The sequence below is a fragment of the Scardinius erythrophthalmus genome, assembly GCF_964197995.2.
Source record: "Scardinius erythrophthalmus genome assembly, chromosome: 12".
Lineage (NCBI taxonomy): Eukaryota > Metazoa > Chordata > Actinopteri > Cypriniformes > Leuciscidae > Scardinius > Scardinius erythrophthalmus.
This window is the reverse complement of record NC_138232.1, coordinates 33,768,627-33,782,664: the sequence shown is the minus strand read 5'-3', so window position 1 is coordinate 33,782,664 and position 14,038 is coordinate 33,768,627. Positions and strand designations below refer to the sequence as shown.

At 37.3% G+C, this 14,038-nt stretch overlaps 1 protein-coding gene across 1 annotated transcript in view; it reads left to right on the top strand.

Moving 5' to 3' along the window:
• The window catches only part of asic4b (acid-sensing (proton-gated) ion channel family member 4b), a 46,330-nt gene that overhangs the window by 26,474 nt on the left and 5,818 nt on the right, over positions 1-14,038 (top strand). Inside the window, exons 2-4 of the mRNA XM_081381019.1 lie at positions 10,305-10,449; positions 12,013-12,140; positions 12,430-12,583. Of these exons, the coding sequence (XP_081237145.1) occupies positions 10,305-10,449; positions 12,013-12,140; positions 12,430-12,583 (427 nt within the window). The remainder of the gene's footprint in view (positions 1-10,304; positions 10,450-12,012; positions 12,141-12,429; positions 12,584-14,038) is intronic.

Here is a 14,038-nt window from a genome sequence, read left to right as displayed (position 1 = left end):
TTGAGGCTGTGAATGGTGATGAATGCTTTTGTTTGGGTGCCTTCTGGCATCCTCGTGACTCGTATACGTTAGCAGGGGAAAGAGAGAAAGATAGAAGTTCTTTTAGAATCACAGGGCTTAATAACGTGTCTCTCTCCACAAATTTGTGGGCAGTCATGCAGTTGGCGAACATATCTCCGTCTGTTGAGGGTTTCAGAGAACATGGAACGGAACTACCATTTCATTACAGTTGTTCAGATCACTGGAGCAGAAAACCTGAGGCAAGACCGCACGGCTGTGGATATGTGTACATCCCTGCGGTTGTTTGTTTAACTGTTTTAGGAGGATGTGTGGACCAAGGCTAAATGAAATCGACATTTCTTTGTTTTCTAGTTTTCTTAGTTAGTTTCGTGACGTAATGAATAAAGGAATGTAATATTTCTTTTATTAAACCTGAGAGATTTTTGAAAGTCCATTCCACCAAAAATTTGACTCATCAAAAAGTTTATAAAGACACTGTAAAAGCAATCCACATGAATCGAGCTGTTTGATTCAAGTCTTCTGAAGAAAAACAGTCACTTTATAAGATGAACATTTAATGTAGGCTTTTATTCACATGTAAACACTGATCACTGCACATATATTGTGCCCTTCAAATATGGCACATGGAAGCTCAGCCATACTTGCTTGAACAAACCCTTTTTTTCCATATGGATTTCTTTTATGATATTTTATGCTTCAATGGTTTGGACTTTTAATGGAGGGACAGAAATTTCTCATGTTTCATTAAAAATATCTTCATTTGTGTTTTGAAGATGAACAAAAGTCTAATGGGTTTGGAACAGAACGAGAGTGAGTCAATGATTGCTGAGAATTTTCATTTTTGGATGAACTCCTGCCCTACATCATGTCCCAAGAAAATAAAAGACTAAAATGAACTAATGATGCCTACTGGCAATGTTAGTGCCCTGTGAGTCCATGTCTCCTGTGTTCCCTTTCACCTGCTTTTATTTAACCAATTGGGTAACACTTTTGAATACCGTTCCATCATTAATGAATAACTAATGAGTGCCGCAATATTAACATTCTATGGACTATTATTAACTAACAAGAAACTCTGATCAATTAGCTAATCAATTATACGTTTATCATACCTCCAAGAGGACTACTAAGAACTACTTCAGGTTAATAATGCACAATGTATAATTCATTCTAAAGTAAACAGCATGATAACTCTCTAGTAATGACTGAAGTCATTGTAAAGCCGGAACCGGGAACACTTCCCATAAATCCTGATGCACTCGTTACATCATAAGAAGAATAGCATCTACGCTAATTTTAGTGTCTTTGTTTATCCCGAGGTTTGGACCCGATGACAACGCAGTGCTGAAGTGCCAACTAGTCTCTCCCTATGGAGGATCCCTTTACCACTCTACAGATAAAGCGTTGTCGGGAAACTCAATTCGCGTATCTACCCCGAATTGATAAAATAAAATAAAATTCTGTATCAAAAATTATAAGGAAACACCAGTACTTTGTTTAGGCTTGGTTTGTAGGGAATTACAAACCTGCGCACATATATTCAAACGCACATAACTATAGAACCAATTCTTAATGTGCATGTGAACGCCATCAGCGTTTCTCACAGGTTCGCGTTTAAAGTCAATGTAGAGAGAATGGTGTCGTCTTAGCGGCCCCTAATTTAATAACAAATGATTGTTGCGACGGAAGCGAATCAATCATAACTAACCTTAGCTGGAAAATAACTTTATTAAAGAACCGCTATAAAGCCAAAACAATCTCTGTTACCTTAAATTATACGTTTATCTCTGTAAAGCTGCTTTGAAACAATCTACATTGTTAAAAGCGCTATATAAATGAAGATGACTTGACTTGACTTAAAGCTTGAAGTTTTTGTAAGGTTTTGGATAGAAGCTAATTCCTTCTGAAGGATTTGGTATCACTTCAGTCATCGCTAGTGGGTTACCATTTTCTTCACTTTTGAATGAATTACACACTATGCATTATTCGCATTTAATTATGAACTTGTATATAGTAGTTCTTAGTATTCCAGGAGGTATGAAAAAAATAATAGTTACTGATTAGCTTATACCTTATTCAACTTGTATTACTTACTAATTTATTAATCAGAGTTTTTTTTTAGTTAATAGTAGTTATAGTTTATTTGTTTCTGTGTGGTTATTCATTGATATCAGCACACAACTAAAACAGGACAAAACTTTATTAATAAAAAATGATCTGCAGTACATAACAGTAATAGATAATACAGCATAGTAAAAGGTACCAAATAAGATTATAGTTACGTTGATGTTGTGCTTTGGATTTGGATATCTTATCTTACTTGTTTTAATTACGTATGGCTGACAAATCTTTATGCATAACATTAAGTTTATTATAGCCTGGTGGATGGAATGGTTGGAACATGCAATTCGATTACATAAATCTTAAATTTAGACCTAGATATTTGTGTTGTTAGGACTCAAAAAACAAGGCAGACTAGGCTTGGCACTGTGTAGTGGCATGTTTGTGTTGTGATATATAGTAGTTATCGTCAACAGCACCTTTACAAACACCCGAAAGGAAAATCACTCAGTAACAATAACAAGCGTTGCCACAGGCACAATTAAAGTCTACACGTAAGTATGCTGTCAGAAAGAATTAATGTAAGAACATACACACATACGCACACACCCTGTCACGCTCTCTTTCTTAATCTCTCTAGTTTTATTTTCTCTTATTTCTTCTTTTCTTTGAACATGAACTTTTGGCATACATGTTACCTCTATCCACTTAGCAGATTACTCATGAAATATGCATCTCACATTCATCTGTGCATAACTAAGAGAGAGAGGGGATAGCATTTATATAAGGCTCTTTTCCTGACCTTTAGAATAAACCTTAGGTTAAGTTTCTCTTTCCAGTCCTTTAAATAACCCTGAAGAAGAACTGTTTATAATGAAAATCAGCTGCAGTTTGACTGAAACATGTTTCAGGGAAATGGGAGATGACAGCTACATATCAAAACTGATGGACAGATAAAACTGATAAAAGATATCACATATCACATACTCAACTCTGTATTTTGGGCAGCAGAAAAAGCATATAATATTTCCTTGTTTGAGAAAAGGCTGATACAAGGGTACAAGATTAATGTAGTTTTATGTTCCCAGCGAACAGGGAGCATTCTCAAAAACTTTAGCTAACGTTGTGGCAAGGTTCTCTCAAAGTTATCAACATTCTTCCAGTAATGTTAATAAAACATTTTGTTCAATAAAACAAGTTATCTTGTGTTAAATAATGTTCTCAGAACATTATTTATCATTAATGGATCGTTTTCACCTGAAAGGTTTATTTGGAAGTTCACCTAACGTTTTTTTTATGTTACTACATGTTTCAGAAAGTTCAGGGAACATTCAAAAGTAACGTTCCCATTATGTTTGTAAAATGATACAATGAAATGTTCCCTTAACGTTCATATAACCAAGAAGTCTGTAAAACATTTAAAAAACTGTGACTTGCTTCAGCCTATCAGAAGCTGACGCTGTTTGGTTCAGGTGTGCTTTATAGTTTCCTGGTCGATGACGTCACGTGACGTTCCGTCACGCCATTGGACTGGTTTCATACGTGTTTCATGACGCAATCATGCAGAGGCATCTTTCCTGTAGCTCAAACAGTAGAGCGTTTGTGCTTGCAATGCCAAGGTCATGGGTTCAATTCCCAGAGAAAGCAAGAATTGATAAGAATGTAAATGTGTACCTTGAAATTCAATGTAAGTCGCTTTGGATAAAAGCGTCTGCCAAATGCATAAATGTAAATCATGTCCCAGAGGCGTTCCCACAGCGCTTCGACGCAGCGTCTCGTTCTCTCTTCAGGGAACCAGGGTTACATACTTAACCGAGACGATTTTTCTTAGCTGGGTCAATATTCTGTCTTCCTGCTTCCTGCTTTAATCCCCACTGTCTTACTCTGGATTATAACAGATGGCCATAATTATCTGCCTAGTCACACACAAACATATGTTACTCATACACAGGTCACTGACATACACAAACACGGGTCACCCACAAGAGACTATTAGCTGTACAGAGAGCAAAAGTATAAATACTTTTTTGTACACATTTCACGTGTACTGACCAAGGAAGTCTGTAATGCCTGAAGAAAGCTTTACATTAACATTCCCATTCATCTTAAAGGCAGTTGCCCTGCCATTCGCAGGGGCCCTCAGAGGTATGTGACCTGGTTTCCATCTTGGCTCCTGGGCACTTAGTTCGTGGTTCCATTTGTCATGTGGCTGATTATGCTTTAAAAAAATGTTTTTCTTTTCAATGGTCCCCGCATGTCCTTAATAAGTCTTAAAATGTCATCTGTGACACATTTAAGGTCATAAAAAGTCTTAATATCTTAAATGGTATAACAACAAGGGCCAGATTTACTAACAGAACTTGAACGTGGACACAATCATTTTTTTGGCTGACCATATTGCATTTGTAGGAGTTTCCCTTTCAGGAGCAAATTTTATGGGAGGAGAGAATTTAAATTAATCATGCAAGGTGATTTACTAAGGTTTGCGCTCGTCAATGTACTGGTGTTTGCGCCATTATTTACCGCCCAAAAAAAGCACGTCTTAAATAGTAAGAATAGTAAGATCGCACCATAGGCCCCGTCCACTGGCATTCAGTCGCTTAATGGCTGACATTTGCCTGATGTATGTGAGCATCACGTCGTGTCAAAAGCAAATAGGTCTCATTATAATCACAGAGGGCCGGTTCACAGAATGCATTTTGGCTGTTAAAACTGCGAGACGCAGGTCAGTGGAACAAAAAAAGCACAAGGTATACAGACACATTTTTTAAAAGTTGTACTTCTTTTAACTTGAGCACAGCATTTTTAGAATGTTGCGATAGAACTGACCAATGGAAAAGTAACAGTTGAATGGAAAACACGTTCTGTGTGGACATCCCAACTGTAGGCTACTACAAACTACAAACCTCATATAAATGCTTTCCTCTCTCTTTCTGTGTTTAACAAAATGTTAACCTAATCACAAACTGCAAGTAAATGATTTAATAATGCTTTGTCTGTAAATTATGGCTTTATACGGATAAAGTTTTCAAAACACTCACTCACATGCAATATAGAGTGGGCGTTGATACTGTTGCCTATACAAAGATGTTAGCCAATGATAACAGTGGCCGTTTACTGACAAGCCTTAAACCATAGACATCATGCCTTAAACGGTGACGTGCGCGTCGGAACTGTGGTCTTGCACGCGGGAGTGAACGACATCAGGCTGCGCCAGACGGAAGTTCTGAAGAAAGACTTCAGGAATCTGATCGATACGGTACGCAGCACATCGCCTGATATAACGATCATTGTGTCAGGACCGCTTCCCACGTACCGTCTAGGACATGACAAGTTTAGTAGATTATTCGCGCTAAATGAATGGTTAACGTCATGGTGAAATGAGCAGAACCTGCTCTATGTAAATAATTGGAATCTGTTTTGGGAGCGTCCTAGGCTTTTCCGTGCTGATGGCTTACAACCAAGCAGATTCGGAGCGGATCTTCTGTCGGATAACATCTCCAAAATGTTAAATACCTTTTGACTAGTAACCAAAAGTCCAAATCATAGTCTCTGCTGCACCAAATTAACTGATATAAATACTAGTGTAGAACATTGCATAGAAATTGTGTCTATTCCTCGTTTAGTGCGATCAAATAATAAATCTACTGCAGGATCTAGGAAAAATTGAATTGTTATTAAAACAGAAAATGTTGCTATTAGTAAACAAAAAAAAAATTTTAAAGCTAAGTCTTTTAAACATTAGATCACTCACACCTAAGGCAGTTATTGTAAATGAAATAGTCACAGATAATAGCATTGATGTACTTTGCCTTACTGAAACCTGGCTTAAACCAAATGATTATTTCGGTCTAAATGAGTCTACTCCATCAGGATACTCCTATAAGCATGAGCCCCGTCTGATTGGTCGTGGCGGCGGTATTGCAACAATCTATAGAGATTTTCTTAGTGTTACTCAGAAAACGGGTTATAAGTTTATTTCATTTGAAGTACTTGTACTAAATGTTACGCTCTTAGATGCTAGAAAAACATCCCTATTATCTTTAGCCTTGGCTACCGTATATAGACCGCCTGGGCCTTACGCTGATTTCCTAAAAGAATTTGCAGATTTTCTCTCAGACCTATTGGTCAATGTCGATAAAGCATTAATTGTTGGAGATTTTAACATACACGTAGATAATCAAAATGATGCGTTAGGGGCTGCGTTTATAGATTTATTAAACTCCTTTTGGGTTAAGCAAAACGTTACCGGACCAACTCATCGTTTTAATCATACACTCGATTTAATTATATCACATGGAACCGATCCAACCGATATAGATATCATTCCACAAAGTGATGATGTAACTGACCATTACATGGTAACTTGCATATTACGTACCCCTGTAATATATCATGCTGCGCCGCGTTATCGATTAGGCAGAACAATCCTTCCATCCACCATAGATAATTTTTCAAATTGCTTATCGGATCTGTCTCAGCTGCTCAGTGAACCCAAACAAACAGATGAACTAGAGGAACTAACCAGCACTATGAGCACCATTCTCTCTGGAAAATTGGATATTGTTGCACCTATTAGACTAAAAAAGGTCAGAGAGAAAATTAAAGCACCATGGTACAACAATACTACACGTGTTCTAAAGAGAGAAACCCGTAATTTAGAGCGTAAATGGAAACAAACTAATTTAGAAAATCATATTTCATATGTTACAAAAACAGCCTTTTTCCACCTTAGAAACATTGCTAAGCTACGTAATATGCTATCTGTTTCTGATGCAGAAAAGTTAGTTAATGCGTTCATGACCTCGAGACTAGATTACTGTAATGCTTTATTAGCTGGTTGTCCTGCATCCTCAATAAACAAGCTACAGTTGGTCCAAAATGCCGCCGCTAGAGTTCTTACTAGATCAAGAAAATTTGACCATATAACACCAATTTTATCATCACTACATTGGTTACCTATAAAGTTCCGTATTATTTACAAGGTATTGCTACTGACTTATAAAGCCCTAAACGGCTTAGCTCCAGTCTATTTAACGGATCTTCTATCGCCCTATAATCCATCGCGCTCTTTATGATCACTAAATTCGAGGCTTTTGGTCATACCTAGGATATCCAGATCAACCAAAGGAGGGAGATCATTTTCACATTTAGCTCCAAAACTCTGGAATAGCCTTCCTGATACTGTTCGTTGCTCAGACTCGCTCTCCCAGTTTAAAACTAGATTAAAGACGCATCTCTTCAGCCAGGCATTTATATAATATTTTTAATCTTACAGTTAAATCCGGTCTCTAGTTCATAAACGCCAGAGGAGAACTGGCCCCCGACTGAGCCTGGGTTCTCCCAAGTTTTTTTTTTCTCCATTAGGTCACCTGATGGAGTTTTTCGGTTCCTTGCCACTGTTGCCTTTGGCTTGCTCAGTTGGGGATACTTAATTTAATTAATCAATCAACAATACTATTGATCAGCATTACCAAACGTGGACGTAACAAACACTGATGTACTATTTTATTTAATACTGTGAAGCTGCTTTGATATAATCTGTATTGTGAAAAGCGCTATATAAATAAAGTTGACTTGACTTGACTTGACTTAAAGGAGCCGTCCCTTAAAAACGGATCATTTAAGAAGGAGGGTCAGAACGAAGGTTGAAAAAAATTGTTTTAAAATTCTATCTAGCTGTCTGTCTATCTAAGGGGTTCACATTTGTACTGCATTTGGTCTTACTGGTCTGTTAGTCACGTTCTCTACACAATATTTGCGTACATAATAGTGTTTCCTCTATCCACAACATCTGTTCTGTAAATAGTCTCTAGTCATATCAGACCTTTCCACCTCCATGTCTGTTATCAGGATGATTTGTGGGAAGGCTTCTGATTTGTTTTTCTGATTTATTTTCTCTAAGGGAGAGGTTTCATGGACTAAAAAAACAAAACAAAAAAAAAAACCATTAACCAGCATGGCAAAATTGCTGCAATACTAGGTAGATATAACATAATTGATGTCTTATGTGTTTGTTTATCTGAAAATCTGTGCTTGAGTGACAATTTTGTACAACGTTAAAGCCATTTCAAGAGACTAAAATGGTCTTTTGAAAAAGGAAAGGTGTTCTTTTACATTTACATTCAAAGCATTTAGCAGATGCTGTTTTCCAGGGTAACTTACAATATTGCTTTTACATCTCGTACAAGACCATTGTTATCAACACATGCAATGCATGGAATTTGGAATGCTATCTGTTGGAAAATAAGTGCTTCCTATACAAATATAAAGGAAAAAAAATACAAGATAAAAGTTGAATTGCAGGTCTGCATGGATTGAATAAACGAAGGAGCTTGACCTTTGACTGCCTTTATGCTAGGTTGTGTACTGCCTTGTTTTGAACTTGATTCTAGCAGTTATAGGGAGCCAGTGAAGGAAGTCTAGCAGCGTTGTATTGTGGGAGTACTTGGAAGTTCACAATTTATTTTTGTCATCAAGAGAGAGAGAGGAAAGCGTAGGTGGAGGGTTGAGTAAAAGGTGCTGGAGAGTTTCCTTGGGGCAGCAGCATCAAGCTTTGCTTCAACGCTCTTCTTCAAGTTCAGAATATGAGGCGCAGTAATCTGGAGTTCCCTTATGTGCTATCTGAGCCCTGCTGGTTATCCAGTTTCATTTGAAATCGCATCCTTTTCTATATATTTGGCCTTCTGTTCACATTGAGATGCCGTTTTTGTCCAGCGAAAATGGAATGTTTTGAAGACGCACTCCCAAGAGAATGAATTTGAAGTTTTCGCATTGTAGTGTGGACTGTGAAAACAGAGGTGACGCATGTTTGGCAATATGACACATATTGCACTGACAGATATCTATGTTTATACCGTGTGTGCCTGCTGAGTTCTATTCACTTTCACAGTGTTGCTGAGGTAATTTTGTAAAACCTTCATATTACATTCCTGCAAAGATGACAGAAAATTTACTTGCAATTGCTGCCCTGCAGCAAAACATGAGGGAAATTGCGTTTTACATAGAATAGTGATTAAGTGCAAGCTTGACTCAAGTGGTAAGATATTTTGTTAATATTTGATTGTGCCAAAAGAATAGCTGGTCTCTTCTCAGTGAGCTTTTATTACTTTACACATGCGCAGTAAGTTGATTTTAGCGTTTTTCCGACATTTCAGTATGAATGAGAAACTTTTGGAAAACACTTGAAAATGCAAGTGTGGCTGGAGAGGGCTTTGAAATGAAAAATGCTGTTTTCAAATGTATCAGGATTAATGTAGACATACTGTAGCCTCTGTTAGCCATTATGATGGAAATGTGGACCAGGCTTGGTGGAAACAAGTGGAGTCAAAATGAGAAAAATGCAACAGTTGACGCAGCAGCTTTGATAATGGATCCATCATTACGGATCATTTAAGAAGGAGGGTCAGAACGAAGGTTGAAAAAAATTGTTTTAAAATTCTATCTAGCTGTCTGTCTATCTAAGGGGTTCACATTTGTACTGCATTTGGTCTTACTGGTCTGTTAGTCACGTTCTCTTCACAATATTTGCGTACATAATAGTGTTTCCTCTATCCACAACATCTGTTCTGTAAATAGTCTCTAGTCATATCAGACCTTTCCACCTCCATGTCTGTTATCAGGATGATTTGTGGGAAGGCTTCTGATTTGTTTTTCTGATTTATTTTCTCTAAGGGAGAGGTTTCATGGACTAAAAAAACAAACAAACAAAAAAAAACCATTAACCAGCATGGCAAAATTGCTGCAATACTAGGTAGATATAACATAATTGATGTCTTATGTGTTTGTTTATCTGAAAATCTGTGCTTGAGTGACAATTTTGTACAACGTTAAAGCCATTTCAAGAGACTAAAATGGTCTTTTGAAAAAGGAAAGGTGTTCTTTTACATTTACATTCAAAGCATTTAGCAGATGCTGTTTTCCAGGGTAACTTACAATATTGCTTTTACATCTCGTACAAGACCATTGTTATCAACACATGCAATGCATGGAATTTGGTGGAGTCAAAATGAGAAAAATGCAACAGTTGACGCAGCAGCTTTGATAATGGATCCATCATTAGGTGTTGGTATGGTTAGGAAATCTGAAGAAGATTTTAGTAGCACTTTCGAATGAAGATCTTGGTGGGTGTAAAGAGGGCTAGGCTGAGGAGTGCAAGTGTTGAAATGAAACTTCAGTAGTGCAAACATGTTTAATACACGCTTGTGTTTCGTGATCTACAGGTTTATACACGGTATGGGAAATGTTACACGTTTAATGGAAACAAGACGTCACCCAAGCGGGTGAGACAAGGCGGCACTGGAAACGGCCTGGAGCTGATGCTGGATATTGAACAGGACGAGTATCTGCCCATCTGGAGAGAAACCAGTGAGTGATGAATGCAACTGCTGCTATTTTGCATCTCAGTTATAGATTGTAGTGTAAATGACCTTGAATGACTTTAGTATTTATGCTACTGTAATATTGTTGCAAAGGAGATTTTGTATGATGCATTATTCTTCTTCATATAGTTTTCGGTTGGTAAGATTTGTTTCTTATGCTCAAGAAGGCTACATTTGTTTGATCAAAAATACAGTAATATTGTGAAATATTATTACAATTTAAAATTACTGTTTTCTATTTTAATCTTAAAATGTAATTTATTCCTGTGACGACAATGCTGAATTTTCAGCAGCCATTACTGCAGTTACATGATCCTTCAGAAATCATTCTAATATGCTGATTTGATACTCAAGAATTTGTTCTTATTACCCACAGTTGAAAACAGTTGTTTTATTATTCTTTAATGAATAGAAAGTTCGAAAGAACAGCAATTTTTTTGTAACATAATAAATTCCTTTACTGGCACTTTAGATCAATTTAACCCTTAAATGCATGAATGTTTTGCCAATCATTATTACATATTTGGGTCTTTAGCAACCCTTATCTGTACCTAACACGGATGGATCTCTACTGATCGCGAAAATATAAAACTCTCCTGATATTAGAGTAACAATTACAGAAGAATAAAATAAAGCACATTTTGTTACATTTTGGATTTATACCATCAACCCTGTCCTCATCAGAGCTCATTTCCCAGTACATTCAGCACCAGGCTCATATTCGCGACCTCAAACATATTCTCAAAACTATCATTTTCAACATCTTCAAAATCAATATTTTGATCGCTGACAGCTTCCTCACCAGATCCACCATCAAGTGACAGTGACACTAATATTTGATTGCGTTCAGTACTTGCTCTTCAGTAAATCACTCTGAGCCATTTCAAGTTTTGCTGATGATACTTCCTATTCATTTGTTTTCTGTCTGCGGAGTGAAACGTCACTTCACCTTTGTGTATCAGACCTTGCCACCTTGAGGAATAAAGGTGAATTGCACCTATTCAGTCATCAAAGATTCAATTATTGTTATAAAAAAGAAATACTTACACTGTTACACACCTCGGGTCGTTAGAGAAATGAATGAATGGGAAACAGGCATTCTTTTATAATTTAATTATTTTTTTCTTGTTATATTGTTCGTAATGAATTGAAATACTAAGAAGGTTGATTTCTATCTTTAAAAAATGTATGAGGAGGAGGGTAGTGAATGACATCCCAGGTCACTAAAGACCCGAGGTATGCGTTTAAGGCTTAATGCATCGTTTAATGCTTGCTGAATAATTTCTTTAAAAAAATGTTACTGACCCCAAACTTTTGAACGGTATTGTTGTTTATAATTAGAGGTAAAATAATTACGATTATTTGGTGAGTAGTCATGCAATAAGTGGGATAATGTCCAGCTAGCTGGTCATTATCGCAAAATAAACTCCAACAGGGTGAACGGGACCCCAAAACAGAGCGGATTTGCATAAATTGACCTTCAAAAGAACAAATAAATACAGTGTCTGTCAAATGTAATTTTTTACCCATACAATCTGTCCATCTTCAGATGAGACGACGCTGGAGGCAGGTATTCGGGTTCAGATTCATAGTCAGAACGAACCCCCTTACATCCACCAGCTGGGCTTTGGGGTCTCTCCAGGATTCCAGACATTTGTTTCCTGTCAGGAACAGAGGGTAAGTTTAACTGGAGTAAAAAAGCCACACTCCTGTTGCTTGGCACAAAAAATAAATAAATAAAATTGTAATAGGTCTGAATTAATTAACAGGCTTTTCTAAACTCTTGAATTCCAGACATTTTTTAATTAGGAGCTAATTTACAAAAAGTCGCAAAGATTTCAAGGCTGACTGGGATGTTTTCTTTTGAGACTGCATGTGTCAAGTATTTCACAGCTATAGGGTGCACTCAAGCTGACAAAGAAGCAGAGACAGAGACCTTTTCTCGAAATGTCTGCTATTTTTCTAGCTAACGTACCTGCCACAGCCGTGGGGAAACTGCCGGGCTTCATCTGAGCCTGTGATCCCAGGATACGACACCTACAGCGTCAGTGCTTGCAGACTGCACTGTGAGAGCATGCAGGTGCAGAGAGAGTGCAACTGCAGGATGGTGCATATGCCAGGTGCGTGTTGTATGTAAGTGGGAGAGCTGTCATAAAATCTGTCTGTATCGGTAAGAACAAATGTGGCGTGTTGGTACTTATCACGCCACCACACAGTTCATCTGTATAATTCTTCTTAATGCTGCTGACAGATTGGCAGCTGCATCCCAACGTTTCACTGTTGAGACAGTGGCTTTTATAAAGCAGACTTCTGTAAATAATAAAGAAGCCCTCTTACTGATATTTTGGTTATGAAAGCTTGTTTCTTCCACTGAATAAAAAATAAAAAAATGACCTTTTTGTCTCACAATTCAGACTTTATAACGTGCAATTGTGAGTTTATATCTCACAATTCTGAGAAAAAAGTGAGGATTACAAAAAGGTAATTTCGACTTTTTTTCTCACAATTCTGACTTTTTTATCTCAAAATTGCCGATTTGTATATCACGATTCTGACTTCATAACGCGCAATTGCGAGTTTATATCAGCTACAATTAGGACTTTTTTTCTCAGAATTGCATATCTGGAGATTTCCCTTTCGGACTTGTCTCTCAGCCGCCTGCTCATAGAGATCGATTTATGTTATGAGGCTCGTTTTGAGGAAAATTAGGTTGTAGCTCGTTGTCTTTGTTACTATGATTGGAAATAGGTGTCATTTGTGTTATTATAACAACATTTAGCTCACGAGTTATTGATTCGGGAAGTTCGAATCTGTGAATATATTGTCAACTTAAGCTGGCAATATATTCACAGATATTTCCGTCCTCTCGCAAAACCTGTTGTGAAATTTTATCTCACAATTCTGAATTGTTTTCTCACAATTCCAAGTTGAAATATAAACTCGCTGTTGCGAGAAAAAAAGTCGGAATTGCAAGTTTTAAACGTCACAATTGACTGTTCGCAAAGACCCGCCCCCTATAGTTACTGTTGCTATGTCCGACAAGCCATGCCGCTCTCAATCCCCACCATGTTCTCACACAGTGAAAAATACATCGCGCATGATCGCAGAGCAGAGAGAACACTGACAACGCGCTGACAGACAGGACAGACCAGGTTACTTTTGATATGAAACAAAGTCTCATCTTTCAAATTTGGTAATTTTTAAAAGAAATTTAAACAATAAATACCGTTTTGTGGCTCTTTAATGTATCGTGACAGATCGCTGTGGCGCCTCAGTTAAAGCTCCAATATGTAAAAAAATTTCACCACAAGAGGGCACAGTTTCCAACAATAACAAAGGCGAAGCTTGATGACGCTATGAAGGAGGTGACGATGGGAGATGTCGTTTTTAATGCGTTTTCACCATCTAGCGATGTATCTAAATTGAATTAATGAATCATGATCACGGATGAGGTAATTTATTCGTTTTTGTATTACCTGTATGTCTGATCGTATTATTTTATGTCATCATAATTAATGAACTGCAAGGAAAGTGAAATGTTATGCTATATTATTACAGGCATGTGGTGTAATTCA